At 47.7% G+C, this 26,099-nt stretch overlaps 14 protein-coding genes across 14 annotated transcripts; 7 read left to right on the top strand and 7 right to left on the bottom strand.

Moving 5' to 3' along the window:
* Positions 1–28: 28 nt before the first annotated feature.
* On the bottom strand, positions 29–1,597 carry EV420DRAFT_1547678 (uncharacterized protein). Its single transcript, XM_060473356.1, has 5 exons — positions 1,440–1,597; positions 1,293–1,380; positions 931–1,247; positions 385–883; positions 29–331 (listed from the first exon to the last, which is right to left on the bottom strand). The coding sequence occupies exons 1-4, from the start codon at positions 1,498–1,500 to the stop codon at positions 417–419; spliced, it is 933 nt and encodes a 310-aa protein (XP_060330145.1). The 5' UTR covers positions 1,501–1,597; the 3' UTR covers positions 29–331; positions 385–416.
* Positions 1,598–1,924: 327 nt separating this feature from the next.
* On the top strand, positions 1,925–2,869 carry EV420DRAFT_1643695 (uncharacterized protein; the record flags this gene model as incomplete). The annotated part of the gene is made up of 5 exons (XM_060477547.1): positions 1,925–2,043; positions 2,093–2,305; positions 2,360–2,453; positions 2,504–2,575; positions 2,627–2,869. 5 exons carry the CDS (start codon positions 1,925–1,927, stop codon positions 2,867–2,869), a joined length of 741 nt encoding a protein of 246 aa, XP_060330144.1.
* A 777-nt stretch (positions 2,870–3,646) lies between these two features.
* On the bottom strand, positions 3,647–4,787 carry EV420DRAFT_481480 (histone 3). Its single transcript, XM_060482329.1, has 4 exons — positions 4,592–4,787; positions 4,489–4,541; positions 4,291–4,440; positions 3,647–4,236 (listed from the first exon to the last, which is right to left on the bottom strand). Exons 1-4 carry the CDS (start codon positions 4,629–4,631, stop codon positions 4,066–4,068), a joined length of 414 nt encoding a protein of 137 aa, XP_060330143.1. The 5' UTR covers positions 4,632–4,787; the 3' UTR covers positions 3,647–4,065.
* An 82-nt stretch (positions 4,788–4,869) lies between these two features.
* On the top strand, positions 4,870–5,487 carry EV420DRAFT_1547673 (histone-fold-containing protein). The gene is made up of 4 exons (XM_060473355.1): positions 4,870–5,000; positions 5,061–5,118; positions 5,187–5,296; positions 5,352–5,487. Exons 1-4 carry the CDS (start codon positions 4,974–4,976, stop codon positions 5,466–5,468), a joined length of 312 nt encoding a protein of 103 aa, XP_060330142.1. The 5' UTR covers positions 4,870–4,973; the 3' UTR covers positions 5,469–5,487.
* A 3,772-nt stretch (positions 5,488–9,259) lies between these two features.
* Positions 9,260–9,558, top strand: EV420DRAFT_1547669 (uncharacterized protein; the record flags this gene model as incomplete). Its single annotated transcript, XM_060473354.1, is given in 2 exon segments — positions 9,260–9,343; positions 9,354–9,558. Coding segments are annotated over 2 exon segments (227 nt in total), but the record flags the coding sequence as incomplete, so codon positions are not given.
* A 743-nt stretch (positions 9,559–10,301) lies between these two features.
* On the top strand, positions 10,302–12,967 carry EV420DRAFT_1270983 (nucleoporin Nup85-like protein; the record flags this gene model as incomplete). The annotated part of the gene is made up of 11 exons (XM_060467613.1): positions 10,302–10,439; positions 10,499–10,594; positions 10,646–10,722; positions 10,770–10,857; positions 10,889–11,151; positions 11,201–11,602; positions 11,653–11,847; positions 11,906–12,185; positions 12,235–12,361; positions 12,413–12,667; positions 12,726–12,967. 11 exons carry the CDS (start codon positions 10,302–10,304, stop codon positions 12,965–12,967), a joined length of 2,163 nt encoding a protein of 720 aa, XP_060330140.1.
* Positions 12,968–13,016: 49 nt separating this feature from the next.
* EV420DRAFT_481353 (uncharacterized protein) lies at positions 13,017–14,107 on the top strand. Its single transcript, XM_060482328.1, has 4 exons — positions 13,017–13,194; positions 13,251–13,669; positions 13,724–13,806; positions 13,863–14,107. Exons 2-4 carry the CDS (start codon positions 13,262–13,264, stop codon positions 13,936–13,938), a joined length of 567 nt encoding a protein of 188 aa, XP_060330139.1. The 5' UTR covers positions 13,017–13,194; positions 13,251–13,261; the 3' UTR covers positions 13,939–14,107.
* Positions 14,108–14,610: 503 nt separating this feature from the next.
* EV420DRAFT_1547662 (Rho GTPase activation protein) lies at positions 14,611–17,505 on the top strand. The gene is made up of 12 exons (XM_060473353.1): positions 14,611–15,113; positions 15,171–15,224; positions 15,272–15,387; positions 15,437–15,578; positions 15,631–15,873; positions 15,920–16,048; positions 16,095–16,218; positions 16,269–16,676; positions 16,727–16,867; positions 16,931–17,036; positions 17,089–17,236; positions 17,284–17,505. The coding sequence occupies exons 1-12, from the start codon at positions 14,799–14,801 to the stop codon at positions 17,338–17,340; spliced, it is 1,983 nt and encodes a 660-aa protein (XP_060330138.1). The 5' UTR covers positions 14,611–14,798; the 3' UTR covers positions 17,341–17,505.
* A 41-nt stretch (positions 17,506–17,546) lies between these two features.
* On the bottom strand, positions 17,547–18,946 carry EV420DRAFT_1309568 (uncharacterized protein). The gene is made up of 2 exons (XM_060468551.1): positions 17,990–18,946; positions 17,547–17,928 (listed from the first exon to the last, which is right to left on the bottom strand). The coding sequence occupies exons 1-2, from the start codon at positions 18,884–18,886 to the stop codon at positions 17,704–17,706; spliced, it is 1,122 nt and encodes a 373-aa protein (XP_060330137.1). The 5' UTR covers positions 18,887–18,946; the 3' UTR covers positions 17,547–17,703.
* Positions 18,947–19,085: 139 nt separating this feature from the next.
* On the bottom strand, positions 19,086–19,864 carry EV420DRAFT_1547659 (histone-fold-containing protein). The gene is made up of 4 exons (XM_060473352.1): positions 19,734–19,864; positions 19,616–19,673; positions 19,438–19,547; positions 19,086–19,382 (listed from the first exon to the last, which is right to left on the bottom strand). The coding sequence occupies exons 1-4, from the start codon at positions 19,758–19,760 to the stop codon at positions 19,266–19,268; spliced, it is 312 nt and encodes a 103-aa protein (XP_060330136.1). The 5' UTR covers positions 19,761–19,864; the 3' UTR covers positions 19,086–19,265.
* A 238-nt stretch (positions 19,865–20,102) lies between these two features.
* EV420DRAFT_1270974 (histone 3) lies at positions 20,103–20,668 on the top strand (the record flags this gene model as incomplete). Its single annotated transcript, XM_060467612.1, has 4 exons — positions 20,103–20,142; positions 20,193–20,245; positions 20,294–20,443; positions 20,498–20,668. 4 exons carry the CDS (start codon positions 20,103–20,105, stop codon positions 20,666–20,668), a joined length of 414 nt encoding a protein of 137 aa, XP_060330135.1.
* Positions 20,669–21,114: 446 nt separating this feature from the next.
* On the bottom strand, positions 21,115–22,962 carry EV420DRAFT_1271234 (aspartic peptidase A1; the record flags this gene model as incomplete). Its single annotated transcript, XM_060467626.1, has 9 exons — positions 21,115–21,366; positions 21,424–21,593; positions 21,645–21,818; positions 21,871–21,957; positions 22,012–22,067; positions 22,118–22,474; positions 22,527–22,595; positions 22,648–22,674; positions 22,730–22,962. The coding sequence occupies 9 exons, from the start codon at positions 22,960–22,962 to the stop codon at positions 21,115–21,117; spliced, it is 1,425 nt and encodes a 474-aa protein (XP_060330134.1).
* Positions 22,963–23,499: 537 nt separating this feature from the next.
* Positions 23,500–24,368, bottom strand: EV420DRAFT_481089 (histone 3). The gene is made up of 3 exons (XM_060482327.1): positions 24,126–24,368; positions 23,850–24,076; positions 23,500–23,798 (listed from the first exon to the last, which is right to left on the bottom strand). The coding sequence occupies exons 1-3, from the start codon at positions 24,169–24,171 to the stop codon at positions 23,616–23,618; spliced, it is 456 nt and encodes a 151-aa protein (XP_060330133.1). The 5' UTR covers positions 24,172–24,368; the 3' UTR covers positions 23,500–23,615.
* Positions 24,369–24,565: 197 nt separating this feature from the next.
* EV420DRAFT_1620994 (uncharacterized protein) lies at positions 24,566–26,093 on the bottom strand (the record flags this gene model as incomplete). The annotated part of the gene is made up of 6 exons (XM_060475637.1): positions 24,566–25,053; positions 25,114–25,215; positions 25,268–25,320; positions 25,376–25,644; positions 25,701–25,856; positions 25,905–26,093. 6 exons carry the CDS (start codon positions 26,091–26,093, stop codon positions 24,566–24,568), a joined length of 1,257 nt encoding a protein of 418 aa, XP_060330132.1.
* Positions 26,094–26,099: the final 6 nt, after the last annotated feature.

Below are 26,099 nucleotides of genomic sequence, written 5' to 3'. Positions count from 1 at the left end.
TGTCTTTGATAGCTATAAAGAGAGTACGCTGGTCAGTCAAACAGTACAACAACAGTTATCACGTTGTAAAAATCATATAAAGGGCCGATGCGCGTCGCACACAATGATTTGAGTGATTCTGATGGTCGGAAGAACGGTTGGTACATACGAGTGCGATCGGCGTCGTTTGATCAAGATGCCGAGAGAATGCGCGACATGTAAGTCAACGATGTAAAAGGCCGATGTATGTCGGCTGTATGTTATCCTCAACCCATCTTTGAAAAATCGATGATGTGAAATCCAAGTAATGATACTGTAATGACTCAATAACACGGCTATATACATATAACATCTGTCTCGACGAATCAACGGAGTGACAGAATATCGAAAAGTGAAGGCACGCACCTAACCAACATAACAACTATAGATACATACCGTTACAGGGTGGTCTTTCCCAACCCTGCACCAGTGGTGACGCGCCGCCGCTTGTTTCCTCTCCGAATTTCACCCAAATCACTCTCGATTTCCTGTTCCTTACACCCAGAGAGCATGGCGAGGCTCTTTCCCAGCCCCCCGATGGCTTGACTCTGATGCGTTCCGCTGCCTTTGGGCCTACGTCGACCTCCTCCGCCTGCACCAGTACCTGTTCCGGCATTGGCTCCGTTGGGCCCAGTAGGTATGGTGGTAGAGGTCAATGGTAGCGGGAATGGCGACGGTAACTCGTCGACATTGAGCGAGTGTGGGTTGAGTAGTGGTCCAGTTGTAATGGGCAATCCACTGATAGTACCGGCACCATTGGGCGCGGAAGCAGGAGCTCCCAAGGGAGTAGGTGGCGGGGACGTGCCCATTTTGTTCCGCAATTTCCGAGTTATATGGGGACGAGATTGAGAATCGAGGGTGCCATCTAGAAGGCGTCAGCTACTCCGGAAACGCGCTTTTTGACCGTCTTACCTGCAACAGCACCCTCTCCTTCCTTGTCTTCTCGAGCTCGGCGTCTTCGCTCTTCTATGCTCTCCATTAACCTCTCTCTGACTCTATCATGCCCTTTCTTCCATTCAATCTCTACTTTTTCACGTTCTTCATCGTAAGCGGTCTGCGCACACTCTAAGGCATATCGTTCTTCGTACTCAAGCTGAACCAGCTTGGCTGAGCGCTCAAATGTGAATGGCAGGAGCTTCAGATTGTAAAGAGGCAAAGTGTCCGGCCTGGTAGCGAGCGTCACAGATGCCTGGTGTAGTATGGATATTGTTTCGCTGTAATGTCTCCCACTAAGATGATGAGCGGCGTGAATAGAGGGGGACCGAAAAACTTACTCGTCTCTTCTGTCGTTCATCTCCCTGTTAAGTTTCCCTGAAATTTCCTTCCTCTTCTTTTCCCGCTTGACTTCATCCATGGTCGTTCCTATAATGCCACATCTTGATAAGCGTACGTTAGCTTGGTCCAGTGGTCTAATAGCTCACCATGACTTCTGGACGGTCCTGCTATGGCGTTGTGCGGATGATGTTGGTAGGCCAGGCTCATTTTAGTGATCTTGGGGGGTAGGGTCAACGGATCTCAGACTTGCTGGGCGTAGTACACGGGGGAGCAGAAGGAAGGGGGAGAAATTGGAACTCGACCGCTGTGACGTGACATTGGCGTGACCGGATGTGAGGTCCGATGTGGTCCCTGATGCATTGATGAGCGGGCCGGTCCAAGGGTGACTTTTTTCATCCCACAACTCATCATCCCGGCAATCCAATCACTTGGAGATATGTGGGTCTCAATTGACGGCACTGCTGGCTTGTGACATGATACATTGCCATCTCTCGTGGAAGTGCCGCAAGGTTACCCGAGCTTATATCAGGTGAAGGCGGCAGTAAGTGAATGCTTCTTCTCTTGATCGTTATCACCGACACACAACTCACGGAGCGTTTCTTGTATAGGCTAACCACTTCCGCGAAGTAGAATGGATATAGCACAAGGAAGTAATGTCGTCCTTTCTTTGGATCCTCCCTCGACAGAGCCGAGCGAAGAGGAACTATCACCGCTTCTCACAAACCCCATACCATTTGGCGCACCACCAGCGTATGTAGTTGAACGTAATCTCTTTCGCTTTATATGAAAACTATCGCAGGTATAACACAGTCAGACTGCCCACTAAACCGGTCACATACTCATTTTCAAGATTGTCTTTCAACTCTTTGATCCTCATTCCTCCGCCAGAATCTCCCGACTCGCGTCCGCTGTATCACATCTCCGTAAACATCAACGTTTTCAACCCCATGTCACATATAACCATCATCCATCGCGGTCCAACTGAGGATGATCCGTATGTAGGCGAGTTTGAGTCAGTCGTATTATCCCGAGTGTAAAGCAAGCTCTTGCCTGACATGTGTTCTAGAACAGGGATCTCTTCCAACGATGCGACGGTTTACATGGGGGGTGTTGAAACACCCCTTTCAACGAGATTATCCAAACGGGGCAGCGCTCAAGCCGTGAGTTCCTTACTGGCAAGTCCTCGACACGTACTCAGCCTTTGCATTAGGGCAGGTGGAGCTGGACTGGTCCAGACTTAAAGCATAAGCTTGCGTGGAATTGCGAAGTCACACCCCGCATCGTGAGCGGTTCATCACACAATCATAAAATTACGTGTATTGAACAAATACAGTGTCATGCTGTGAATAATCACAACGTCGTATACGCTAGATTTAAACCAAGCAACAAGCTCCGCAAGGCCAACACGCCTCCCGAACTCTCCACGCTGCAAATTTCGCCTGCAGGGCAAGCATTTCTCGATGACATTCTTATGTCGGTTCTCCTCATCGAACAGCAGAGGTTATGTCCACGCGTTGGTGTAGATATAAAGTCCCTGTTCAACTTCAAGCTGTCTCAAAGGTTCAGAAACACTTGAAGGTCAATGAACATCCATTTTTCCGACTCTAGAACAGTTTTGCTGTACTTGCGTCAATCATAGCTTCTCTTCTCTGAGACTCTTATCTGGACCAACTGAGTCCGGATCTACCACAAGCATCCTTATCGTGGATCTAATCTGATTTGAGTTTAGGAAAGCTCGTCTCAGGCCGTTCCATCGCTGGAGGAAATGTTCAGAGGGCAACGATGGCTGGGACTTCCGATCTGCGTCCGTGTCCTAGTCAACCATAAATCCAGTCGGTACACGCATATCACCGTTGGCTTGATCGTGGTGCATCGCCCGCGATAGCTTTTTGCTACTCCAGAACTAGAGCAACTGCAGATGCTATGCGTTACCATGGCACCAAAGTGGTTTATATTGAATTCGCCCACTATTCACGCAATCGATTCCCAAGCTGCCGTCCATCATCACACACACACACACACACACACACACTTCCCTCCAGGTGCTGGTCACTACTGGGGTTGGAATTGACAAATTTCCTTGACGAGCCGTGACAACATCACTACCCGAGAATTGTATGGTCGCCGGTGTAGGTACGGCCTTCGTACTAGCTATAGTCGTCGGTTCTATTTCTGCTTCGGCAGTTCCAGTACAGTCGGAGTGAGTGTGATCCTACGGCAGGCATAGAAGACTGATTGGCGCCTGCATAGATCCGTCCATGCTCGGGACGGAGGCAATGCCACTGATATCCTGCATACTTGGACTCCCTCTGTCGGTCTTACGCTGCTAAATCAAGTTGTGTATCCGAATTCGACCGGGGATGCAGGCGAACTGACCCAAAAGCTCGGAAATAAGCTCTCACCATTAATGAATCAAGAATATTGGAAACACCCTGGCGTAGTACAAGGGCTGAAAGAGATCATCTCAGCACTACCATTGATCGGAGAGACAACAATCAGGATCGCTATGGTGTGAAGGTAACAATATATTCGGCGCTAGTTTAGAGAGCCTATGACGACAGACTTGATGTCAATCATAGAAGAACAAGGCGAGGATAGGAATGCGCATACTCAATTTGAAGGAACATTCGGACACCAGTCACCATGATACAATAGCGTTGCCAGTTGTCTCATTGAAAACGACGTAGGCAAAGGAATATAGTAAAGGGATACAAGTACAGATACAATGATAATAAACAAAACGAAAAAGAAAAAAACGTCAATGCCAAGTATCTACGAGCGCTCTCCCCTCAACCTACGAGCCAAAGCCAAATCTTTAGGCTGAATAGTAACACGCTTCGCATGAATCGCAGCAAGATTAGTGTCCTCAAACAGAGACACAAGGTATGCTTCAGCTGCTTCTTGAAGCGCCATCACAGCAGACGATTGGAATCGCAGATCAGTCTGGACATCATCGCATCAACAATCACACCCCGTACAAATCCACCATATACACACCTTGAAATCCTGAGCAATCTCACGAACCAATCGTTGGAAAGGCAACTTCCGAATAAGCAACTCCGTAGACTTTTGATACCTCCGGATCTCACGAAGAGCAACAGTCCCAGGACGGAATCGATGAGGCTTCTTCACACCACCAGCAGCCGCCTAAAACAACGTCAGACCCGACGCGACAAAGAACGCCCAAAAACTCACAGCAGTTTTACGCGCTGATGACTTGGCAGCCAATTGTTTACGAGGAGCCTTTCCTGTTCAAAGATCAACACAGAAAGACTACCGCCACCAATAAGCCACCAACCTCCAGTAGATTTGCGAGCTGTTTGCTTGGTACGAGCCATGGCAATTAATAAAGGCAAGTCGAGTCAAGTAGTAGTGGTAGTGGTGATGAGTGGTGCTGGCGGTAGCGGATTGAAGTAAGGTTCTCCTCAGTTTGGCCACCGCGTTATATACAAACACGACGCGTCTGGCCACGTGATGGGCCGCGGTGTCCTAAATCAACAAAACAAGGAATGAGCACAGCCACCTGTCGGAGCTACATAAGGACAGCCGCCTTTGAGAGGCTCCCTCAATCGGTTACTCTCACCTTTACCACCACCATCAACACCACCTTTCATCAACACCCACCAAGCCTCTAAGCGGCTATACTTTGATAACTTTATCCACTACACAACTCTATCGACATGTCTGGACGTGGCAAAGGTGGAAAGGTGAGCATTGGGTTTTGTTGAAGGTCTCTGATCTTGCTTGCTGATGGGGATGCGATGTAGGGACTCGGAAAGGGTGGAGCCAAGCGTCATCGCAAGATTCTTCGTGACAACATTCAGGGTGAGTGTCGCTGTGGATGTTTTAGTTTGCTGTTGGTTGCTGATGAATGGATTGCCACTTGGGATTAGGTATTACGAAGCCTGCTATTCGTCGACTTGCTCGTCGTGGGGGTGTGAAGCGTATTTCTGGTCTTATCTATGAGGAGACCCGTGGTGTTTTGAAAATTTTCCTGGAGAATGTGAGTTCTAGGTTTATGCCACTGTGCCTGTTCTTTTCTGATTTGTTTGATGCAGGTTATCCGGGATTCGGTGACGTATACTGAGCATGCGAAGCGGAAGACGGTGACTGCGCTTGATGTTGTGTATGCACTTAAGCGGTCAGGTCGTACTCTTTACGGCTTTGGCGCATAGGCGCTTTTCAGTTGCATTCAGTGTTGTATTTTTTCCGGCTATTGTATATGTATACTTATTAAATCTATTTCTCTCGCTTTTACTTATTTGTGTACTATTCCTTCGCCAACTGGATTTGGTAGGTCACTGATGTTCTTTGTACACAAGTGTCACTCTGCGTTGGGGTCTCATGCTCGGGTAGATCCTTCTACCGCTACTCCGTATGAAGACTTGTTCGGCAGCGGGCCGCTCTATGAAGGCAGGAAGTTTTTTAGTCCTCGGTGCTCAAAAGAAACGTAACGGACGTCTGTACTACAGTTGGTTGCTCAGGGAATGTACGAAACTTGGTAGATTATGAGAATCACTAACGATACCTGTGGAACTAGTATCGGGATGTGTCCAATTTGAATATCTGCCATTCGTATGCTTGTCACATGGTCTCGGCCCGACGATGACAGGCTCGCAGCTGATTCCAGCTTTATCCCGCCTCTATGTTCGCTGTCTTTACTCTTCCCTTCCCGATAGCAACGCCACCGTTAGAATATACGGATCAGTGAACATTCACTAAAATGTTATGCGTACTGGCTATAACTAGCGGAGAATTCTTTCTGCTATATCCTCGTTATTTCATGCGTGGACACTGCGCTCCGAATATACAGACCCCTCACTAAGGTCGTAGATGACAATAGATATCGGCAGATATTGGCACTGTAATACAATATAAGAAAGAAAAGCGGAGACGGTTGGTTAGCAACTAGTACATACATCTCTCCCGCCGTGAGAGAGTTGGTGCCTCGAGCATTGGTATCGACTCCCCCGGACCTGCGAATGCATGCTGCCAGGCCGTTGTGACTCTGCTGTCTAATTAATGCCTAGGGTCCTGAAAGGGTGAATATCCCTTGCACTTGTTTCTCAGTTGACTTACATGGAAGTCATCTACGCCTTTTGCACGTCTTTTGCTCACACCGAAATGCGGTGACAAGAAGTCCTCACATTTGACCAAGTTGACCAATCCGGAGACCCAGACGTCCATGTGTGGCGTTAGACGGCCGTTACCGGAAGATGGCGTTCCAGAGGCCACTAAGTTTTCCTGATACCATGTAAGATATCGCGCGTCAAAGCCACTATAGACGGTTCAACTTGGATCGTTAACAACCTATCAGTCCTTTGGGGCATTGGGGCCAGTCATCTCTGGCAGGATGATCGGATCGTGTAACGTGTTGGGTCCATTGGCATTAACCCGGACCATCTGCCAATTAAAGCTCGCTGGGCCCTCCCTCTCCTAAACTTTAAATCAGCAAAGTTATTGACGAATTACTGATCAACCGGACGTCAGGGTTGCGGTGCGATGTTAACATTGTAATTAATACTGGTTGCACGAGTACTAAGCCTAGTACTATGTTGGTGTTTTTATCTAATTTCCGTCAACAAGCGTGGATAATAACGATGCTTCGCCGCATTGAACCGTAAGGCAAGTATGCTCTCTGGCAGGGTCAATGTGAAGGAAAGAGAGGGGTAGAATCACGCAAAGAGGCTTACTTCGTCTTGACTCTCTCTCTCGTGTCAACGTCATCCCGAAAAGACACATCTTGATCATGACACCTAGCGTGTTGCCCAACACGGGCTGTTCGGAAAGTATTCAGTTGCAGTGACCTCATGGAGCCTGAACGCTGAGGTATTGATCAGTAAACGCATGGACATCAGAAAAAACAGAATCTACGAAGACAGAAAACGAGGATCGTCTTTATTCAAAATCTCCTTGAATGGATGACAGCCAGTATTTTCCTGGATCCGACGTTTAGGCTCTGACTGGTCATTTAATGTAACGCATAAGACCGATGTCAATGGCTCCCGATTCCAGACCTACGACACGAGTTGTGTCCTGTTGGGTCTGGTTACAGGAACATTGAAGGCGAGGCATAGAGCACATGTTCTGAGTCCATCAAGTCAAGGGATCCATTGCCGGCGATAATATTAATGATCACTTGTCCAAGAACTCATTGAAGGAAATATGTATTGACCCATCTCGAAAGAGTTGGTGAGAAACGGAGTAAAAACACAGCCATGTTGAGTCAGTCGTCGCAGGGAAGCCTGAGGTTGTATCCAGTCGCCAACCGCAATTTCATGGAGCCACTGGCCGATCAAAAGCTGCCGGGACCCCTGCCAGTGGTGGCGAGCAAGATGTGGAAACACTATGGATTTAGCAAACATGGAACGAGAAGCTGGAGCATCGAGGAAGCACCAATAGCCATGACTATGGAACCGGCGGCCACTCACGAGTGAACTCCACAGAACGACAATGTGATGAGGCCAGGTATTTCAACCATCAGGACTGATTGCCCTCGAAAAAGGCCGCAATGAACGGCGTCTTTAATGTAACGTACCCCAGATTAGTCCAGAGTGACATTGAAGGTACTGCAAGACTTCTCCGAAGGAAGGATCATTGGCGAGCTCGATGAAGACTTCACTTTTCTCCCGCAGATCATATGTGTCTTTCTTCGGATGGTCATTGATACCCATTCAATGACATGTTTGAGCTCGTCCTATACCTAGAATTTTGGGCTCCGGCAAGGGCCGGTCGCCCTTGTACGACAATAAAGCTAGCCAGCGAAAGTTTCAGGCCTTCAAGAAAGACTAGCTCAGAGCCCTCCGAGTGCTTCCTATCACACTATTCGCATGAATGGACTGGGTAGGTATAATCGAGGTGAAATGGGGGAAAGTTGTGAGATGTATCGGAGCTAAAGAGATGATATTTCACTCCGAGGCACCGAATAGGCTTTCAACGTTTCAACTTGAACAAGGCCAATGGAAGAGGGTGCAAAAAGAGGCCTGAGCAAAGTGTGGATCTCAGCTCCCGTCGTCGTCGGTACCTATATCAGAAGCCTTCTCCCGGGTCACATCTCCTGATATTGGTTCGTGTATACCAGTATGTCAAGTTTTGATTTGTCGTGGTCTTCTTTCACGTGGAAAGCGCGTCTGCAGTATTGAAGCAGGGATGTAGATAGGTTTGTTATCACCGATAGAAGGATTCGCCATTGGCTGGGTGAAGCGTCGCGGGAGATGCAGTCTCAGAATGGCATGAGCCTGAGACTTGCCCACAGAAGGTCTTCTTATATCGTGCGAGTGACAGTACGTTAGATCAAAAATGAGTGTCGTGGATTCGCCAAGGATATCATCGATAATACTCACAAAGGCTGGAAGTTCACGCGCACGTATCGGTCTTTGGATCAGTTTGGAGGAAAAAATATGCTAGGTTTTTAGTGCCCCATGAGACCCCGAGGCAATGAATTCATCTCGGATACAGTGTTTGACCTTAGTTTCGAAGTGTTAATATTCCCATAGGTCAAATACAGTTATTTACCGGTCATTGCAACACCATGGTTCAATGAAACACTTAGCCTCTTGCTCTCCCTCCCTTCATCCTTCATCATCAACTTGTATTACATTGCTGATGTGTATTGTATCTTCATGTTCTGCAGTGATTCTTCATATGTGACATGAATAATATTCCCGAGAAATTAAGGCTTCTGTTCTAAAAATATCTATTTTCTCATGAACTCAAAATCTGACCTGGAAATGTGTGTCCTCCATCTGAATGTAATCACCCACAAAGGCCTCAATAATGTTAATGACCTTCTGAAGAACCTGTGTGACAGGTTTGAGACCAAGCGGCCATTATCTGAGGAGTCTAGGGCATAAATAAAAGTGCGGTTCTGCCAAGCCATCACCTTTGATGGACAGTCTGACAGTCCAATGTGTCCATTATTGCCCTGCTGCCTCCGAACTTTATTTCTCCTCTTGCTCAATTTTTTACTATGCCTGGACATGCCAAATCAAACTCGAAAAAGTGCCAGATTGCTCACAAATGCCATGACCAGCTAATGGAAAAGGCAGTCATTGCAAATGATTGCATACAAGAATGAGCTTGTCAAACTACCTGGTGCTCCTCGAAAAGGTGCAAGAAAAATCTGCAAAGATTTTGAGGCTGTATATCAGAGAGAGACTGGAAAGGAGATCTCACTTTTCTATAGCACTCGAGCGATTCCGAGTAGCTGACTAATGAGGTTTGGGTACATGGGCCGGACTGTTTCAATGACTCAAAATAGCCTAGAATACCCACGCCACGATAATGCTGTGAAAACGGACTTGTACTCGCACCTTTGAGCATCTTTTTTTTACTGTATCTTATTGTTGTATAGTATTACACATTCTTACATTCAAACCTAGTCAAAATTCCCAACCAATTGGAACCTACAGTAAATATCCAGTTTTGCTGTTTCATTGACCGGTAAATAACTGTAGTTCCGACGGTCGCGTCTGAATCCTCACGGGAGGAAGCGTACGTGTAGTATACCTCCGTACATGCCCCGATGGATAGTATGAAGATGATCCAAATTCGTGAACGCCCGTATGGTGAAAAGTTGGATGCTCTCAGTGATCTATTACGGAAAGCAGCGAGAGAACCCACTAGATCTAGATGTGCGAGGAAATGGGTTGCTTAGGTGAGGTGACTCGCCAGGAGTCGTCAATCTGATCCCAGTCAACGTGGGGGTACATTCGACAAACCCCATTGATACGAGGACTTACAGTCGGACATTAAGCATTACTCCTCCGAAAGACCGAGAAAAATACTAGAAAGTGCTAGTAAGAATGAAATCCAGCTCGATTTAGCTCAGCCGTCCGCAAGCAGTCACAAGCAGAACGCCGATATTACGTAAGCATACTTCTTTTCCTCCCAACCACACGACGCCACCGAACTAGACGCGACGCTTCTCAGCGTGAAGGACACACATTGGCAAGGTGGTCATCTGACGCGGTGCTGTCGCGTGAGCTCACCCTCCACTTCTACATTCAATGTCTTCAATGCATCTCAATCTCGTACCCCCGGTGGTGGAGGCAGGTCACGTTGAAGACTTGATAAAGGCAGGAGAAACCATTTCGGCGTCGTATTCACCAGTTGGAAACTCGTTGGCCGTGTTTCTGACGACATCGGTGAGCACTGTATCTTTGCATTTACCCTGTTTTACATATAATACATTTCTTCAAAACAGACAGATGCCCAAGGGCCCAGAAAAGAAAACACTGACGAAGAAATTCCACTTTACTTCGCCAGCACAGATGCGGCTCCAACGTCTGAGAGACGTTTGGTGCGTGCCTAATTTGTTGTTATTGTCTGTTCATGTTCAAGCCGCGTGTAGTTCATTACCGACACCATTGTAATTTTTTCGGCCTTCCAGTCCTTGTACCAAGATCGAATCGCTGGCAATCCCCAATGGTGCTCCATAACATGTCCGTGGTCTCCGGAGCTCATTATTTTGCTAGGATGCAAGATACCGAGACACTCTCAGTCGTTCGCAAACTCTCAATCGATTATGTTAATTTCATTCGAGAATACTGGACACGCTTATCCGTAAATTTCAGTGATAAATTCTTTCCGCCAGTCCTCATGTTTTTCTCAGGATCGCACAGCAGTTGCATCACCCTTGCAATTCACCGTTGATCATTATAGATCCTTGTTCTCGTGCTTTTCATTATTTGTCATCATCTTCCTTCCTGAGCCCGATTATGAAGATGCCCCGGTGGGAGAAGAGCTCATGGAGTGGTTGAACATCCATTTCATTGAACCGTCAACCGAAGAAGGAGACCACTTGAGTAGTCTCGATCGTCCTTGGGAGGATGACAATTTCTGGTCATATCTAACAAGGTAGGCTTCCCGGTATCAAAAGGTTCTTTCCTCGCTGAAGCTGGCATAGAGCTACCATCCGCGGCCTCACAAAGGCCTCCGTGTTTTTCTTGAAATCACTTTCCGATCATCCCTCTGAATATTTGCATGATCTAACTCAAGTGCTCATACCCTTGATCGACGGACAACCTCGGCTGCTGAATTTTAGTGCTGAGCGTGATTTCGCCTTTGCATCGCGACGATGGAGAGAGAAAGTCCACTCTCTGAGGGTCGAAATGGACCGTGTTCCTGAAGAGGACCGTGAGGATGACTTCGATAACTGGTGGGATCGCCTCAGCGATATCGTGGGCATTCTCGAGGGTCGCGTGGACGTTCTCAAACGAGTATGTGAAGAACTAGGCAGTGACTGGAAAGAAGTGTGCGCTGCTTGGGGTATTTTTGTGGATACCCGTTTACGAAGGCAGGATCTCCCGTAGGTCTACGCTACAAATTCATCATGAGTGTCTTCTCACTTAGTTACAGTGATATTGTTGCAGAAGTTCTCGAGTCGATGCCTCCTGACCCTACCGTTTTGGAAGACATGGTTCATTCAGCCCTGTTTTCAGCGCAGATGGATCAGGCACTGTCGTATGCGTCGCAGCTTGATCGATGGCTAGCAGCACACTTAGCAGATCTAATGGCCCCAATTTCACTTATCGAAACTGATGTAGAGGAAGAGTGAGTCCACCCTTATCACCGGCGTTAACTCGGAGCATAGGCTGAGCAACTCATAAAGATCTGAGTTGTCCAAGCGTGACCAACACGTCTTGGCTTACGCCGAATACCTCCTTTCCGACCCCACTTTATGGCGAATCACACTTGCCTATATGTATTCCTGTGGAAACGTAGGAAAGGAGCGCGGAGACGAGGTCTTGATGAGGGTTCCGTTACGCTTACAAGAGCAGAAGGCCGCTGAGAATCGAGGGGAAATGGAAGGCATTGTAGGCACATTACGAGACTTGAATCAAGTTTGTTTCGAGTTCCAGAGGGAGGCGGCCCGGAGGGCCATTTGCCGGGTGAGTGCCAATATATCACGCTTCGAAAGATGGTTTTGAGCGATGTTAGATCGCTGCTCAAAGCTTCGCCAGCGGAAAGGATTACGCTCTTGCGATCTCTTATTCGATATCTGCAGAAGATTGGTTTGGGTTAGGACGTATTATTGATCGTCTGCTCGAAGAATATATTCTCAGCGGTATTGTGGCTCCCTGTCCCGAACTATCGATAAGCTAACCCAACTGTATAGGTCCACAGGTTTTTGCTCGATTTGCTTCGGAAATTGCCCCTTCCTTGCATGGGATTGGAGCACGTACTGGATTGCAAGGCGTGTTCATACATCGGCTCATGTTCGTCGTGAGATATTCTCAATTTCATCAGTTACGCCTACAGCATGAATTTCGAGATGCCGCCTCGGATCTTGTCGTCCTTTTCCGTGATGACGTTGCACCGAAATCATGGTGGGCGATATTACTCTGTGATTCGGTGGAATTGCTACAGCATGGTACCTCGAAATCTTTCTGCTTCGTCTGCTCAACTAATACAATGAAATTTCTATCCAGGTCCTACCCTGCTATTTTCTCCTTCAAGTGCAGCTGAGTTATTGAAAAGGTTGGAAGAAATTTCCATTCGAACGAGTCAAGGATCGGGTCAGGACTATCTAGGTGTCTTGCTGAGACGAATGAAGGGGGGAGGGGAGAAAGAAGCTCTAGAGCACATGAAGACAGTGCGGCTGGCCCTGGCCAAGTATTTCGCCCGATGTGCTATAGCTGGATTCGAAGGGGACGGGGTACCGAATTTGTGAACGCATCTCGGTGTAGTACTCAGTCGATTCGTCAGCTATGATAACGCTTATTGGCTGTAGTTCGGAAGACGCAAGTGATGACACTCGATTTGTTGTATGTGGACGTCTTTAATATCAGTTGTCGTCCCTATTACGCAGATCTGTATATATATTCTCCGCCTCCTCGGGCCTGAGTCAACGTGGGGGTCTATTTTATTTGCACCAAACTTTCACCACTCATTGCCTATGTAGGTCACTCTCTCCGGCATGCGCCTGAATTACTAATGACAACAGTTTCAAACAGAACACGATCACATGAAGGTAATCGCCCAATGCGTACACCTCTTGATGCGAAGACAGGCCTTGGACAGCCTCCCGCGAAGCCCTTTTCATCACCTTCCGGAGATCTCAAATGCCGTCCCTGCGTTCCATTTCTTCTCATTTCTTTTTCATGGACTATTTCCAGAAGCCCCTAATGAAAATAGATGTGAACAACAAAATGGCGACACTAGGAACAGTCTGATATCTCTCCTGGCCATGAGGACGGGGACTTGCCCAGTACACTCTATAAATGCTGTTCAGCTTAGGCCATGTACAGTCATTTCCGCCCTTGCAATACCAGTCCTACGAACACGCAAGCCGAAGGCCCAATGTGCTTCACCCTCCATGTGGCAGATGTTTACGCATGCATGCACCAAGTCGTCACCAAACGTCAAAGAGTATGTTCCCTTGTCATCCTCGTAGAGCGGCTCCGTCTGATGCCATATTCACGTATAGGTGGATTGTAATAACCGCTTCTGTCGGTATAGCAGTATGCATCTATACGACCAGCACAATTGTATCGCTACATGCGCCCAAACGTATGTTCATGCACCGAGATTAGATGCACAATGCTAACTTCAATACTCGTACGTAGCATGAACGCCGAACAGACCGTGGTTATGAATTCGGTCTCCCGACCCTGCGATAATTGTCGATATCCGCCGGCATGATGATGGAAGGATCGGGACGGACGATGTCAGGGAAAAAATTGCACGCGCTGTGCTCGGGTATACATTTGCTTTTTAAGGGAAACTTCGAATGACCAAGGTTGTGTTTGATCTGCCAATCTTCTCACTCCATTTAAGTCACCGGTGTGCCTCTTCTTAATATCCAGGCCACAACCCCAACGGAAGCGTACTCTGGTGCACTGCGCGAAAGGTGTGCGGCTTTAATGTGTGGCCAAAAATATTAGGGTACCCTCAAATATAGAATGCTATACGGTGGCTGCGTCCACACACCTGCGGTGAAGCACATGTTGCCTGAGAGGGCGAAGCTCCATTCATAAGGATGAAACGACCTGACTGGATTTCGATTCAAATGTTAACATTTCAACGTTCATCTTCAATCTATGCAAACATGACCTTGCATTTCGCCTTCACTCACTCTACAAACATGTTTCTTATCAAAATTCGACCCACGGACTGGGGGGAATTTTCCAAATAGAGCGTTGTTTCAGAGGTGATAAGGAACTCTGTTTTTCCGCATGAGGTAGTACTATGCGTAGAGTCGTGTCTATTGACGGTGTATCAACGCTGCTTTTTCTCTAACTGTAAGAGTGAGAAGTGTTTACATGCTTTCAGTTGGAAGCTGCGTACTGTCTTCGCTAATAAGTATGCTGGAGCCCAAGGTCTCTGGCGGTGAGGGGAATGCGCTTACATAATCTAGTCTGAGCCACGTGGGTTCTGAATCCGCTGCCGACGCAAGGCTCTTCGCTTAGCTCAAGTTGGTATAGTAATTGCAGGTACCGGTGTGGCAAATCGTGTTCGAGGACGAGTGCCAACGCAAATATTACAGCCACCACCCCGACAATATGCCTGAAGACGGCTATTCCTCTACCTGGGACAGTGCCGACCAATCTGATTTCCAATCCACTGCCGCTACTTCCTATACTCGGCCTCCAATGCGTTCACTCGATGTCCAGGAATCAGCGTCTTCTTCACATCCGCTTTCTATATCACCACAGTCTCGGCCAAGCTCAGATTCTCTTGGTCCGTCATCGACGTCGAAATGGCGGGACACACCAACAGCTATTAGCGAGTCTCATGAGACGGTACCAGGAGACACGGCAAGTCTGGTGGAACAGGGTTTTGACGAGAACGTGTTGAGGGCGCTGTGCGACATGGATGTACGTTGTCCTTTATTAATCCCGTTCTTACATACGACAGAACTTTGATGCGTTTAGTGTGGGGTCCCGTTACTGCTTGATCGTATAAAGCAAAGCATGGTGTCGTGCAGGGCGAGTCATTTGCGCCTTCATGTCATCTTTATCCTCATGTTTTATAGGAGGCTGCGGTGTTCCTGAAGAAGCGAGCTGCAATTGAGGAAGAGTATGGGAAAGGAATGCAGAAGTTGTCGAGGTCAACCGCTGAAATGTATTCTCTGAATGACGGTAAAGCAGGGTATGGATTAGCCTGAATTTTCACTGTTCACACTCTGACTATAACGTAGGACATTCGTAACAGCTTGGCAATCTTCGATGCGTATTCATGAACAAATGTCCGAAAATAGGCTACGATTTGCTCAGCGACTCAACGAGATGAGTGAAGAACTGGTTACGCTGTCAAAAGAGGTGGACAAAAACCGAAAACAAGTGAGTGTTATAGGATCTAAGACGCGAAGAAACCATTCCCATGCTTTTGTAGACTAAAGATCTTGCTAGCCGGTATGAGCGAGCATTGATTGAGTCTCAAGGAATAACCGAGAAAAGCAAGAATCGGCTTGACATAACATCTGAAGAGCTGGAACGCGTACTCCTGCAAAAGGAAGGGGAATCTTTCAAGGATAATTCTGTTCAGGCGAGACCTGGTGGTGCGGGAGGGAAACGAGTAATTGGCAAGGCCGTAGCAAAGGGGGGTCTGCTATTGAAGGGAAAGAACCCAGGCAATGTAGGTCAATCTCACATCTCCTGAAGTCTCCCCTCATCTCCTGTAGATCCAAAGACAAGAAGACGACATCAGAGCTCGAATGTCGACAGCATCTGATGCGTTCCGCAAAGCCGTTACCGATACACAGGCAATGAGACAAGAGTACTACAACTTTCAGCTACCGCGGATTCTTAGGGTGCGTAAATGGTATGGTTTGTGATCAATCGCTTACTCTTTGCTAGGCCTTGAAGGAATGTGCTGATGAAATCGACCTTGGGACACAATACCATCTCACAAGATATGCCTTCCTCTTTGAAAGCATCGTTCTTAGTGACGGATCGACGTTGGTACCTCCCAAGGAAGAGGGTTAGTCTATCTTGCGTCAGTTGGATCTGGTATCTGAGAATTCTTGTCAGGCAACACGCTTTCAAAAGGATTGAAAGCCTCCATTGAAGCCATCGATAACAGAGGGGACTTCAAAACATTCATGCAGAATTATGCTTACGCACGAGGGACTTCTACCTCTAGAGGACCGCGACGCGACGGACCGTCTGATGAAGGATTCTTACCACCTATACCTGCTTACAACAGAGAGAGGCACACGCCCGACACGTCTTCGAACGGACATCATACGTCAGACAAAGGTCGACCAACCTTTGGTGTCGACCTTGCTGAACAGATGGCGAGGGATGACGTCGAAGTTCCACCTATCATGCGGAAGTGCTGTGAAGCGATTGAGAAATATGGTATGGATATAACGGGGATATACCGTCTAAGCGGAACAACAAGTAAAGTGCAAAATCTCAAACATCAGCTTGACAAAGGTACGTGAATCTGCTATTAAACGGCATCGCCTGACTGGAACCTTATGAAGACCTTGATTCTGTGGATCTTGACGCGCCGGAATGGTCTGCGGACATTAACAACGTAACGGGCGTACTGAAATTGTGGTTGCGCGAACTTCCGGATCCACTCATGACTATTAGTTTGCAACATGGTTTCATCGAAGCTGCCAGTCAGTTCATCTATTGCTGTCCTTTCAGTACAGATTACTGATTATTGCCATATCCTCCAACAGAGATCGATAATGACCGACTAAGACACATCCGATTGCACGAGAGAGTGAACGATCTTCCTGATGCGAACTACGCAACGCTGAAGTATTTCCTTGGTCACCTGCATCGGTACGTATCATTGTCGGATAGTCCACGCCCTAATGCTTAGACCATGGGACAGGATAATTCATGAGCCAGCGAATATGATGACTGCCCAGAACATGTCAATTATCTTCGGGCCGACTCTGTTTGGACAAATTCTTCCCGGCGTCAGTGTGAACGGCGGGATGAATGACGCGGGCGCGTCCATAATAGACCTGTCCAACTTAGTAAGCATACAGTCTACAGTCAATTTGTGGTACTGATATCCACTTAGGCCATCGAAACGATACTCAAACATTACAACGACATATTTGTAGACGATTCGGAATAAAAGGTGTATACCCCCTGCGCAGGACGTTGTTACCGTTACTATCTTGCCTTCATTCGTGTTTTCTCTAATTTACATCACACTTGTATTCGTCATATCATGTATCGTCTCTATCATCGCTGATGAATTATTGGAAGTTTATTTATGGCCCACTGGGACAATTCTGACTTATCATGTTGTGTGATGTGTGTTGCGGGTTCTAATACAAGCCGCCTTGGTACGCAAGTGCTATATTGATTGTCATACACATACAAGTACACGTCGATGATAATATTTCCCCGAAATTTCGAAATGATGGTACAGTGAAAGGGTGCCGAAAGCGCAATCGAAGAAGCCTGCTAATCATGGCAGCATAGTCTTTTAAGTCTAGCTGGCGGGTCTCCAGACGCCATCATGCCCAATGTCCCATTCCATCTGGGAGGGAAAGACGATGCGCCGCAAGGTAGGGCAAGCACGCCTCCACTCCCTGCACAGCGCTAATTCTTCGTCGCCGTTGGATTGGGGTAACCCGGCCACCACGGTGGGCGACAGGTCTAGCAAAGTCAAATGACTAAACGCATGCAAGACGGGCGATAATCCGGTTAAGAGCCTCTATCGCTTCCGGGAGAAGGCATCAGGGAAAGGACACAAACAAGCAGATGTGGGTACTCACGATACCGGAGAGCGCATAATGGAGTGTGTGACGCAGAGTGAGTCTTATCCGTATAACCTCTACCATAGGGAGGTAGGTAGCTATGTTACGGAGAAGAATGGGTCTCACGGACATGGCCGATAAATCCAGAAACCGCAATGGTGTGGTAGCGAGCGTGAATCGCGGGAGATTGTCCCGAGTGACATCAGAATCCTGACCTACGAGTGAAAGACTCTGGATAGGTCTACCCGGCAGGATGTAAGCTGCAGTGTCGGTGGAACCGCGGAAAGATGATAAGTTGGGAAGGGCGTCAGACCGTAAATTTAAGGCCCCGTGGTGATCTGAGAGTTTCAGATGCCGTAGTAAGGGTACGGACGATAGAAACGAGTCTAAGATTGTGGAATATGATTGGACCCCCTTAGCCCAATCTGCACCGAAGGAACAGCTCCGGAGGTGTGGGAAGTAGCATCCGCGGATTATCCGCTCAATTGGGTGAAGATGGGCGTAGTCTGCTGCGGCCATGTTCGCAGGACCGAGAGATAATTCGAGAGAATCAAGAAAATGGAGGGTTCGAAGAGTGACCGACAATTTGATTGAAGCTGTTTCGAGGTCCAGGGTAGATAACGGCGTTCTTTCTGTGGTATGCCAACGGATATGAAATATCCGTATCGATTCGAGAAGATGAGGACGCTGAAGGAGAGAATCACAACATCTCATTGTACGCCAAGGGTGGGAGTCCGCGGCGGAGATAATGTCTCGAACATAGATGGTAGAGTATAAGACGCGTTCGGCCACTGCGTTGAAGTGGCGAGAAACGCGTGAAATGTCAGCAAGGAAGGGAAGGGGAAGAATCTCGAAGATGGCGGAAAGTGTTTCGTTAGGAAGGATATGTTCAATGTTCGGTAAAGCATCCGACATTGCATCCCTAGACAAAGATAGGGAACAAGAACCGTGAGGCCAAGACCTGGGACAATAAGGGTAGCAGAGACGTACAACCCCGGGCTGAGAAACATTTAAGAACCTTTTGATGTCACCGGAAAAAGATCGGAAAATCTATACAAATGCAATTCACGGGGAATCGAAGGAGTAAGCCATACGTCGAACAAAACGAGGAATTCACACACCATGATTGAATGAATCTGCAATACACAGTACACGTAAGTCCCACTAACGGAAGTAAACACTCATAGAATTGACCTCAAGACGACAAATCACTGATGCAATAGGAAATCGATAATAAATAGTAAATAGTAGCGGTACATGTAGAAATACAGACACGAATGCAACTGAAAAGCGCCTATGCGCCAAAGCCGTAAAGAGTACGACCTGACCGCTTAAGTGCATACACAACATCAAGCGCAGTCACCGTCTTCCGCTTCGCATGCTCAGTATACGTCACCGAATCCCGGATAACCTGCATCAAACAAATCAGAAAAGAACAGGCACAGTGGCATAAACCTAGAACTCACATTCTCCAGGAAAATTTTCAAAACACCACGGGTCTCCTCATAGATAAGACCAGAAATACGCTTCACACCCCCACGACGAGCAAGTCGACGAATAGCAGGCTTCGTAATACCTAATCCCAAGTGGCAATCCATTCATCAGCAACCAACAGCAAACTAAAACATCCACAGCGACACTCACCCTGAATGTTGTCACGAAGAATCTTGCGATGACGCTTGGCTCCACCCTTTCCGAGTCCCTACATCGCATCCCCATCAGCAAGCAAGATCAGAGACCTTCAACAAAACCCAATGCTCACCTTTCCACCTTTGCCACGTCCAGACATGTCGATAGAGTTGTGTAGTGGATAAAGTTATCAAAGTATAGCCGCTTAGAGGCTTGGTGGGTGTTGATGAAAGGTGGTGTTGATGGTGGTGGTAAAGGTGAGAGTAACCGATTGAGGGAGCCTCTCAAAGGCGGCTGTCCTTATGTAGCTCCGACAGGTGGCTGTGCTCATTCCTTGTTTTGTTGATTTAGGACACCGCGGCCCATCACGTGGCCAGACGCGTCGTGTTTGTATATAACGCGGTGGCCAAACTGAGGAGAACCTTACTTCAATCCGCTACCGCCAGCACCACTCATCACCACTACCACTACTACTTGACTCGACTTGCCTTTATTAATTGCCATGGCTCGTACCAAGCAAACAGCTCGCAAATCTACTGGAGGTTGGTGGCTTATTGGTGGCGGTAGTCTTTCTGTGTTGATCTTTGAACAGGAAAGGCTCCTCGTAAACAATTGGCTGCCAAGTCATCAGCGCGTAAAACTGCTGTGAGTTTTTGGGCGTTCTTTGTCGCGTCGGGTCTGACGTTGTTTTAGGCGGCTGCTGGTGGTGTGAAGAAGCCTCATCGATTCCGTCCTGGGACTGTTGCTCTTCGTGAGATCCGGAGGTATCAAAAGTCTACGGAGTTGCTTATTCGGAAGTTGCCTTTCCAACGATTGGTTCGTGAGATTGCTCAGGATTTCAAGGTGTGTATATGGTGGATTTGTACGGGGTGTGATTGTTGATGCGATGATGTCCAGACTGATCTGCGATTCCAATCGTCTGCTGTGATGGCGCTTCAAGAAGCAGCTGAAGCATACCTTGTGTCTCTGTTTGAGGACACTAATCTTGCTGCGATTCATGCGAAGCGTGTTACTATTCAGCCTAAAGATTTGGCTTTGGCTCGTAGGTTGAGGGGAGAGCGCTCATAGAATCATGTTTCATTCGCATATCTTTATTGTACTCCTAGTGTATCGCCCCATATTTATCTTTTTCGCTCTGTATTTCGTGGTCCGTTGCCTTCTCTACGTGAGTTAGTAGGATTGTATTGTCTGGGACAGTCTCCTCAGCATGCTTGGTGGAATTTCATTGTCGTAGCATGAATTTCGCGCATTGTCAAATCTTCTAAGTCGCTGCTTTGGCTTGTCGCTGTCCTTATTGTGGAACTGCTTCGATGCCATGGCTTAGATATGTTATCACTGGCAGACCCCCGCATCATTGAAAGCCAGCAATATCTGTAGTCCAAAACTAATTTTAACAGAAAGTAACATGTGTTAATATCGATACAGTATACATAACTTGGCTGGGGATGGAGGGCGTAGATAGGTTGTCTTACGTCCAACAGCGAAAATAAAGATAAAAATGATCTAGTACGCCGTCATGATAGGTAAACCGCAGCGATCAAGACTAATGTTGTTAGCCATGTTCCGGCACCCAGCGACGTCCGGCTTGCATAATTACTTCGTCCTCCCGTGGAACTGCCCGTTGCTGACACAGCCGCTGCAATAGAGCCGATGGTCGCGGTTGGTACTCCGGCACTAGTGTCACCATTCATAGACAAGGCGTATTCGCTCAGCGCAGCAAACCCTACTGCTGCGGGATTGTATCGGAAGACAGAGTAGACATTTTTCTAACAAGTGATTCTCAAATCAGTGTTGCAACATTAATCTTGAAACTATAACCGTACCAAGAAAGTATCACCAACAATCCACGCGGGTGCGCTACTTCCCGTCGTTAACTCAAAGAAGGCGCCTATACACTCCGATTGTGATATTTGGGTAAGCTGGAAATCCTCGTTGCTGATGGACCAGCTTTGTCCGCCAAAAGACATTGTAACGTTGACAGTGGTATCACAAGCTAAAGAATTGTTTGAGAACGCTAAAAGTAGCACATTTAAAAATTACTCACGATATATATAGTATCCGTCGTAGTCGCCTGTACCCGCAGTCGCATCAGGTATTTTCGAATAGAGATTAGCGATGTAAGCGGAAGGACCTCCAACTAAGGTGGTACCGGTATCAATCGCAGCATAGGCATCTGAACCGGCGCCTATGGTCACGGAACTTCCCTGAGCGGTCAGAGCTGCGGATATTGGTCGTTAAGCCACGATGGAATGAATAGACAGAGGTCTCACAGCTCAGGGACAACAACCAGTAACTTCCGGAGTCTACTAGATCCATGTATTCGATTTCCCCAGTATACAGCGAGGAGTTGACGAAGCCTATAGTAAAGCGATTATTAGCGTCTAGCAATAATCGGTTCTACGCGAACATACCCATGGTGAAGGTTCCTCCAGGTTCGAGGCTACTAGCTCTACTGACTCCAAGGTAACTGCGGCTTTCATCAGACAACAAGATCATCAAAATGGAAGAAGTGCGTACCGTGTCAGCTGGAATGACATCAAAGGCTCATCCCAAGCGCCTCCCGAAGCCAACGCTTGCCAGAAGGGAGTGGTTTGGGCTGTTGATATTGACTCCCAAGCCAGGCCCAAAAGTCCAGAAACAGGGTCTGACAGCAGTCCCGATGTTATTGTGTCGCACACAGCGAAGATCTGATCTGATACGGAGAAACCGGCCATTTGGACAGTATCAGAGCCTAAGAAGCCAGCAGCGCCACCGCTACCATACGATATAGAGAAATCGGTGCTCTTATTGACGAAGGTACTGGAGCCGGCGGTGTTGAACGTGGGTATGCTACTGCATCCTGTGACACAGTCGCTGTCGGCTACCCACAGGTCACTATAACTGTAGTTAGAGCAAACTGTAAGTCTAAGGCCACGGACAAACGCACGCAGAACCTGTGTCCAATATCACGTTGTAAGAAACAGCAGGAGTACCAATGGCCAACGATCCGTAGAAACTAACAAGATGATATCAGAGAATGTTGGCACTCGTCGTCAAGCTAAGCATACCTCGAGTCGGTGTTTTGGTTGACCAACCTACATATCATACGGGATGAAAAACTTGACCCATCGGCAACAGCCAACGACTCACAAATTGGCACCCGAACTGCGCTTTTGGGGTATTGAAGCACCATACTTCGTCATCAACATCTCCCTGTGGCTCCTCGCCCACTGACCCCACTCTTCCCTCGACTTGTACGCGGGACGCCGTCTATGTAGATTCATCGAAAGCCCGTTACCTGCAGGCTTTGGTTGAGGAGCAGCGAAAACATCTGACGAGGCGCATAGCAAGAGGGCAAAACAAAAAGGTAACAACGACAGCATTGGAGAGGGATAAAAGGATAGGAAGAGATGTGTGAAGGAACGTGGTGGTAGAGGTATAAATCGGATAGAAGATTGCTGTGCTCGCCCAGCGAGAAGGGGAACTAGGCAAAACGGAGGGGAGGCCAAGGTAGCTGCGGTCCTTATTATGTCGTTTCGAGGCAAAATTCCGCCACGTGATCGAATGATATTATTACTTCCCGGTGATCGGTCATCGCATATTGCTGTACATATGCTCCCTCTGCTGACAAGGAATGCGGATGTTAACGTTGAGGGTTTGTAGACAACGATTCCGAGTCTCTTGGAATAACGTGATTTTGTTGATTTTGCTTGACCACTAAGCGCACTTGGAGCCTTAATTGATCCCTCCCCTGTGCTGTGCGTCTTGCTGCGTGGGGATCCCGAGGCTAGTCCGCAGTAGCGGAATGGCCAAGCCAGTTGAGCGTAATCAGACGTACGACTGTGTTTGTAATACCCTCATCCACATGAGGCTAGTAGTCATAAGGTGATCGCACGCCACATTATTTACCCTCGATTAAACAACATGGCATCATGTTGAGGCATTCACTGAAATGAAAGCAAAAATCACAGTTGATTATCCAGGCTTAAAATTTATACGTTCGTAACTTCTATCCCCCCTTATCCTAGTCTCAGATTCAATATGCTTCACGGCCACCTCTGACCTTTCGAACGAGAGCAACATCCCGAGCCATCAGAGTGACCCTTTTCGCATGGAGACATGCGGCGTTTGCGTCCTTCAAGATCGAAACCAAATACTCTTCTGCAGCTTCTTGCAGGGCGAGGACAGCAGACGTCTGGAAGCGAAGAAGAGGGAAAAGCTGCCAAGCATATAAGTACTGCAACAGCTTGAGAATATCAAGATGACTTGCCTGAATGCCTTGTGCGATTTCGCGGACAAGACGTTGAAAAGGCAGCTTTCGGATAAGCAGGTTCGTCGAATTTTGGTACTTCCTGATGTCCCGAAGGACCACAGTTCCAGGGCGGAAGCGATGACGCCGCAACCTTTTGTGAGCAGGCATCTGGGGGGTCTTGACGGCAAGCTGCCTGGGGGGAAGAGGAAGAGGATTGTTGTTAGTAAAGACCGGCTTTTTAGTGGCTATGAAGGTTGGTTAGAAAGGAGTAGAAAAACAGCAGATATGACGCACTCTTCCCTCCCGTACTCTTGATTGCACAATTTTTAGTGCGAGCCATTGGTGTGGACTGGGGCTCAGTTATGAAGACGGACAACGCCTGAAATATGGGGTGTGTTTATAGTAACCATTTTCTGAACCAAGTTTGTGGAAGAATGTTCACAGAAGCCTAGGAAGTCCGCTCGTTACGACGGAAGTGCAAAGACGGTATATAGAAGGTAAGTGAAGCGCTATCTTCGTCGGATCTGCACGAATTTCTTAGAAGATGCATGCATGGAATATTCTCAATCTTGGAAGAACTCGCGGAAGTCAAACCCGTTTTGGCTTCTTCACGACACTGTATATCTTGGGTTCTATAGCATCTACAGAGTGTGAACGAGTGAGAATACAGAAACTGTCTTGAATAAATTTTATATGGGTCCGGAGCCGAGAGGCCTCGGAAACCGACACTTCCTTTACTCCTCTTCCTGATCGGACTTTTTGCCGCCGCCAGCACCCCTCATGTAGGTCCAAAACGTCGGGCCAAAAGTGTAGTATGCGACACCGAAAGCTGCACCGCCGAGGTGGGCAAAGTGGTCGAAGAACCGCCATCCTCGAATTACACCCAGAACATCTAGTGCCAGCAAGGCGCCAACACCTAATTGTATATCGATGGGATATGAAGGAGGAATGGTTAGAGCAATCTGCCCGTTTGGAAATGCCAAAGCTGTCATTGTTACGCAGGCATATATGGCACCAGAGGCGCCTAATGAAGGCATTATTGACGAGGTGGCAGCTTTTGTGGTTGCACTAGCTGCCGTGGTGGATGCTGCAGAAGAAACTGCCGCTTGCCATGTGTCAATGGCTTTGGGTGCATTGGCAGGAGAAGATAAGCGCGATATGAGACGGGGGTACTTGAATTTAGCGGCCACAGTGTGCGAAACGAGGGATGCAAACACACCAGCTAGATCAAGTTAGAAAAGGATCAGAGCCATTTGGCCAATGGCTGCTTGAGATAGCGCACCTGAAAGGTAGAAGGCTAGGAAATGGTATGCCGATGTTGATTCAAGTTGATCCGGGGATGCAGAGGACTGGGACTGAGAGAGATACACCGACGCGGACGATCCTGTGAACAAAGAATCAGCCTAGAGCCAAAATAGCACCTTAACAACGGCTACCAAAGCTTTCCAACGCTAGACAATTGGCCAAGAGATGGATGATTGACCTATGACTGTATTTACAAGCCAGTAAACAATCTGTGAAATGAATACCCTGAAGATACGTACCTAAAGGTGCTTGAAAGCATGGTGTACGATAAGCCGGAAAGCGGGTGGTGCATGAAACTACGAATCATCACAGGTTGCAAACGTGATACATTCCAAGCCACCCATACGCCAGCGTTAAGCAAACAGAGTTTCCAGCAGAGGCGTCGCCCATCTGAGGCATCTGCATAGGGTTGTGCGAAGGCAAGATATAATCCGCTGATCCACGGTCGGAGCAACTGAGGGATCTGCGAAGCTTGGTCTTGAATAAGAGCATAGAGTCCTCGAAGATTCTGTCGTGTGTCGGTTTGGGTTAAAGATGATTAGGCACAGAAAACAGAATACATACCTTGACTAATTCGATCTGTTGAAGTCTACGCAAGTCCGCACTGGTGATGTCGGTCCATTTCGTGCTTGCAGCCAGCCTGTTCGCCCACACCTCTGTCTCAAAATTGGTTCTCCATGCGGCATAAGAAAACGCAAGCGACGACCCAAATACGAAGAACTTGCCTCCAGTCAGCTATTTAGCATCCAAAAGCGCAATCTAGCATACCAGGACTTGATTCCTTATTTGAGGTCGGCCTAGCCTTTCCGCAAATTTAGGCCGTTCGAAAGGTGGCTCATGAATCTTCTGAGTAGCTTCAGTGTATCTCAGGCATCTTCCAGAGGTGAATAATCGACGAGTGGTGTGCAAAGGAGGTAGCGACCGTGCTAAATGACGGTGGACCGACGAAGAGAGCATCGACAG

This window comes from Desarmillaria tabescens (assembly GCF_030435595.1).
Source record: "Desarmillaria tabescens strain CCBAS 213 chromosome Unknown EV420scaffold_20, whole genome shotgun sequence".
Taxonomy (NCBI): domain Eukaryota; kingdom Fungi; phylum Basidiomycota; class Agaricomycetes; order Agaricales; family Physalacriaceae; genus Desarmillaria; species Desarmillaria tabescens.
The sequence above is the reverse complement of the archived record's forward strand: the minus strand, read 5'-3'. Positions and strand labels throughout refer to the sequence as shown.

Coding starts and splice junctions, on each gene's coding strand:
- EV420DRAFT_1547673 (XM_060473355.1), top strand. CDS start 4,974: ATGTCTGGACGTGGCAAAGGTGGAAAG. Junction 5,001..5,060: donor GACGTGGCAAAGGTGGAAAG/GTGAGCATTGGG, acceptor GATGCGATGTAG/GGACTCGGAAAGGGTGGAGC. Junction 5,119..5,186: donor TCTTCGTGACAACATTCAGG/GTGAGTGTCGCT, acceptor ACTTGGGATTAG/GTATTACGAAGCCTGCTATT.
- EV420DRAFT_1547662 (XM_060473353.1), top strand. CDS start 14,799: ATGCCTGAAGACGGCTATTCCTCTACCTGGGACAGTGCCGACCAATCT. Junction 16,049..16,094: donor AGCTACCGCGGATTCTTAGG/GTGCGTAAATGG, acceptor ACTCTTTGCTAG/GCCTTGAAGGAATGTGCTGA. Junction 16,677..16,726: donor CAAACATCAGCTTGACAAAG/GTACGTGAATCT, acceptor AACCTTATGAAG/ACCTTGATTCTGTGGATCTT.
- EV420DRAFT_1547659 (XM_060473352.1), bottom strand. CDS start 19,760: ATGTCTGGACGTGGCAAAGGTGGAAAG. Junction 19,674..19,733: donor GACGTGGCAAAGGTGGAAAG/GTGAGCATTGGG, acceptor GATGCGATGTAG/GGACTCGGAAAGGGTGGAGC. Junction 19,548..19,615: donor TCTTCGTGACAACATTCAGG/GTGAGTGTCGCT, acceptor ACTTGGGATTAG/GTATTACGAAGCCTGCTATT.
- EV420DRAFT_481089 (XM_060482327.1), bottom strand. CDS start 24,171: ATGGCTCGCACTAAAAATTGTGCAATCAAGAGTACGGGAGGGAAGA. Junction 24,077..24,125: donor CAAGAGTACGGGAGGGAAGA/GTGCGTCATATC, acceptor CAACCTTCATAG/CCACTAAAAAGCCGGTCTTT. Junction 23,799..23,849: donor AAATCGCACAAGGCATTCAG/GCAAGTCATCTT, acceptor TATGCTTGGCAG/CTTTTCCCTCTTCTTCGCTT.
- EV420DRAFT_481353 (XM_060482328.1), top strand. CDS start 13,262: ATGAAGGTAATCGCCCAATGCGTACACCTCTTGATGCGAAGACAGGCC. Junction 13,670..13,723: donor CACCAAACGTCAAAGAGTAT/GTTCCCTTGTCA, acceptor ATTCACGTATAG/GTGGATTGTAATAACCGCTT. Junction 13,807..13,862: donor ATCGCTACATGCGCCCAAAC/GTATGTTCATGC, acceptor ACTCGTACGTAG/CATGAACGCCGAACAGACCG.
- EV420DRAFT_481480 (XM_060482329.1), bottom strand. CDS start 4,631: ATGGCTCGTACCAAGCAAACAGCTCGCAAATCTACTGGAG. Junction 4,542..4,591: donor AGCTCGCAAATCTACTGGAG/GTTGGTGGCTTA, acceptor ATCTTTGAACAG/GAAAGGCTCCTCGTAAACAA. Junction 4,237..4,290: donor AGATTGCTCAGGATTTCAAG/GTGTGTATATGG, acceptor GATGATGTCCAG/ACTGATCTGCGATTCCAATC.
- EV420DRAFT_1547678 (XM_060473356.1), bottom strand. CDS start 1,500: ATGAGCCTGGCCTACCAACATCATCCGCACAACGCCATAGCAGGACCG. Junction 1,381..1,439: donor AGGACCGTCCAGAAGTCATG/GTGAGCTATTAG, acceptor GTGGCATTATAG/GAACGACCATGGATGAAGTC. Junction 884..930: donor AGGAGAGGGTGCTGTTGCAG/GTAAGACGGTCA, acceptor GACGCCTTCTAG/ATGGCACCCTCGATTCTCAA.
- EV420DRAFT_1309568 (XM_060468551.1), bottom strand. CDS start 18,886: ATGTCGGATGCTTTACCGAACATTGAACATATCCTTCCTAACGAAACA. Junction 17,929..17,989: donor ATTATGCGCTCTCCGGTATC/GTGAGTACCCAC, acceptor CGGAAGCGATAG/AGGCTCTTAACCGGATTATC.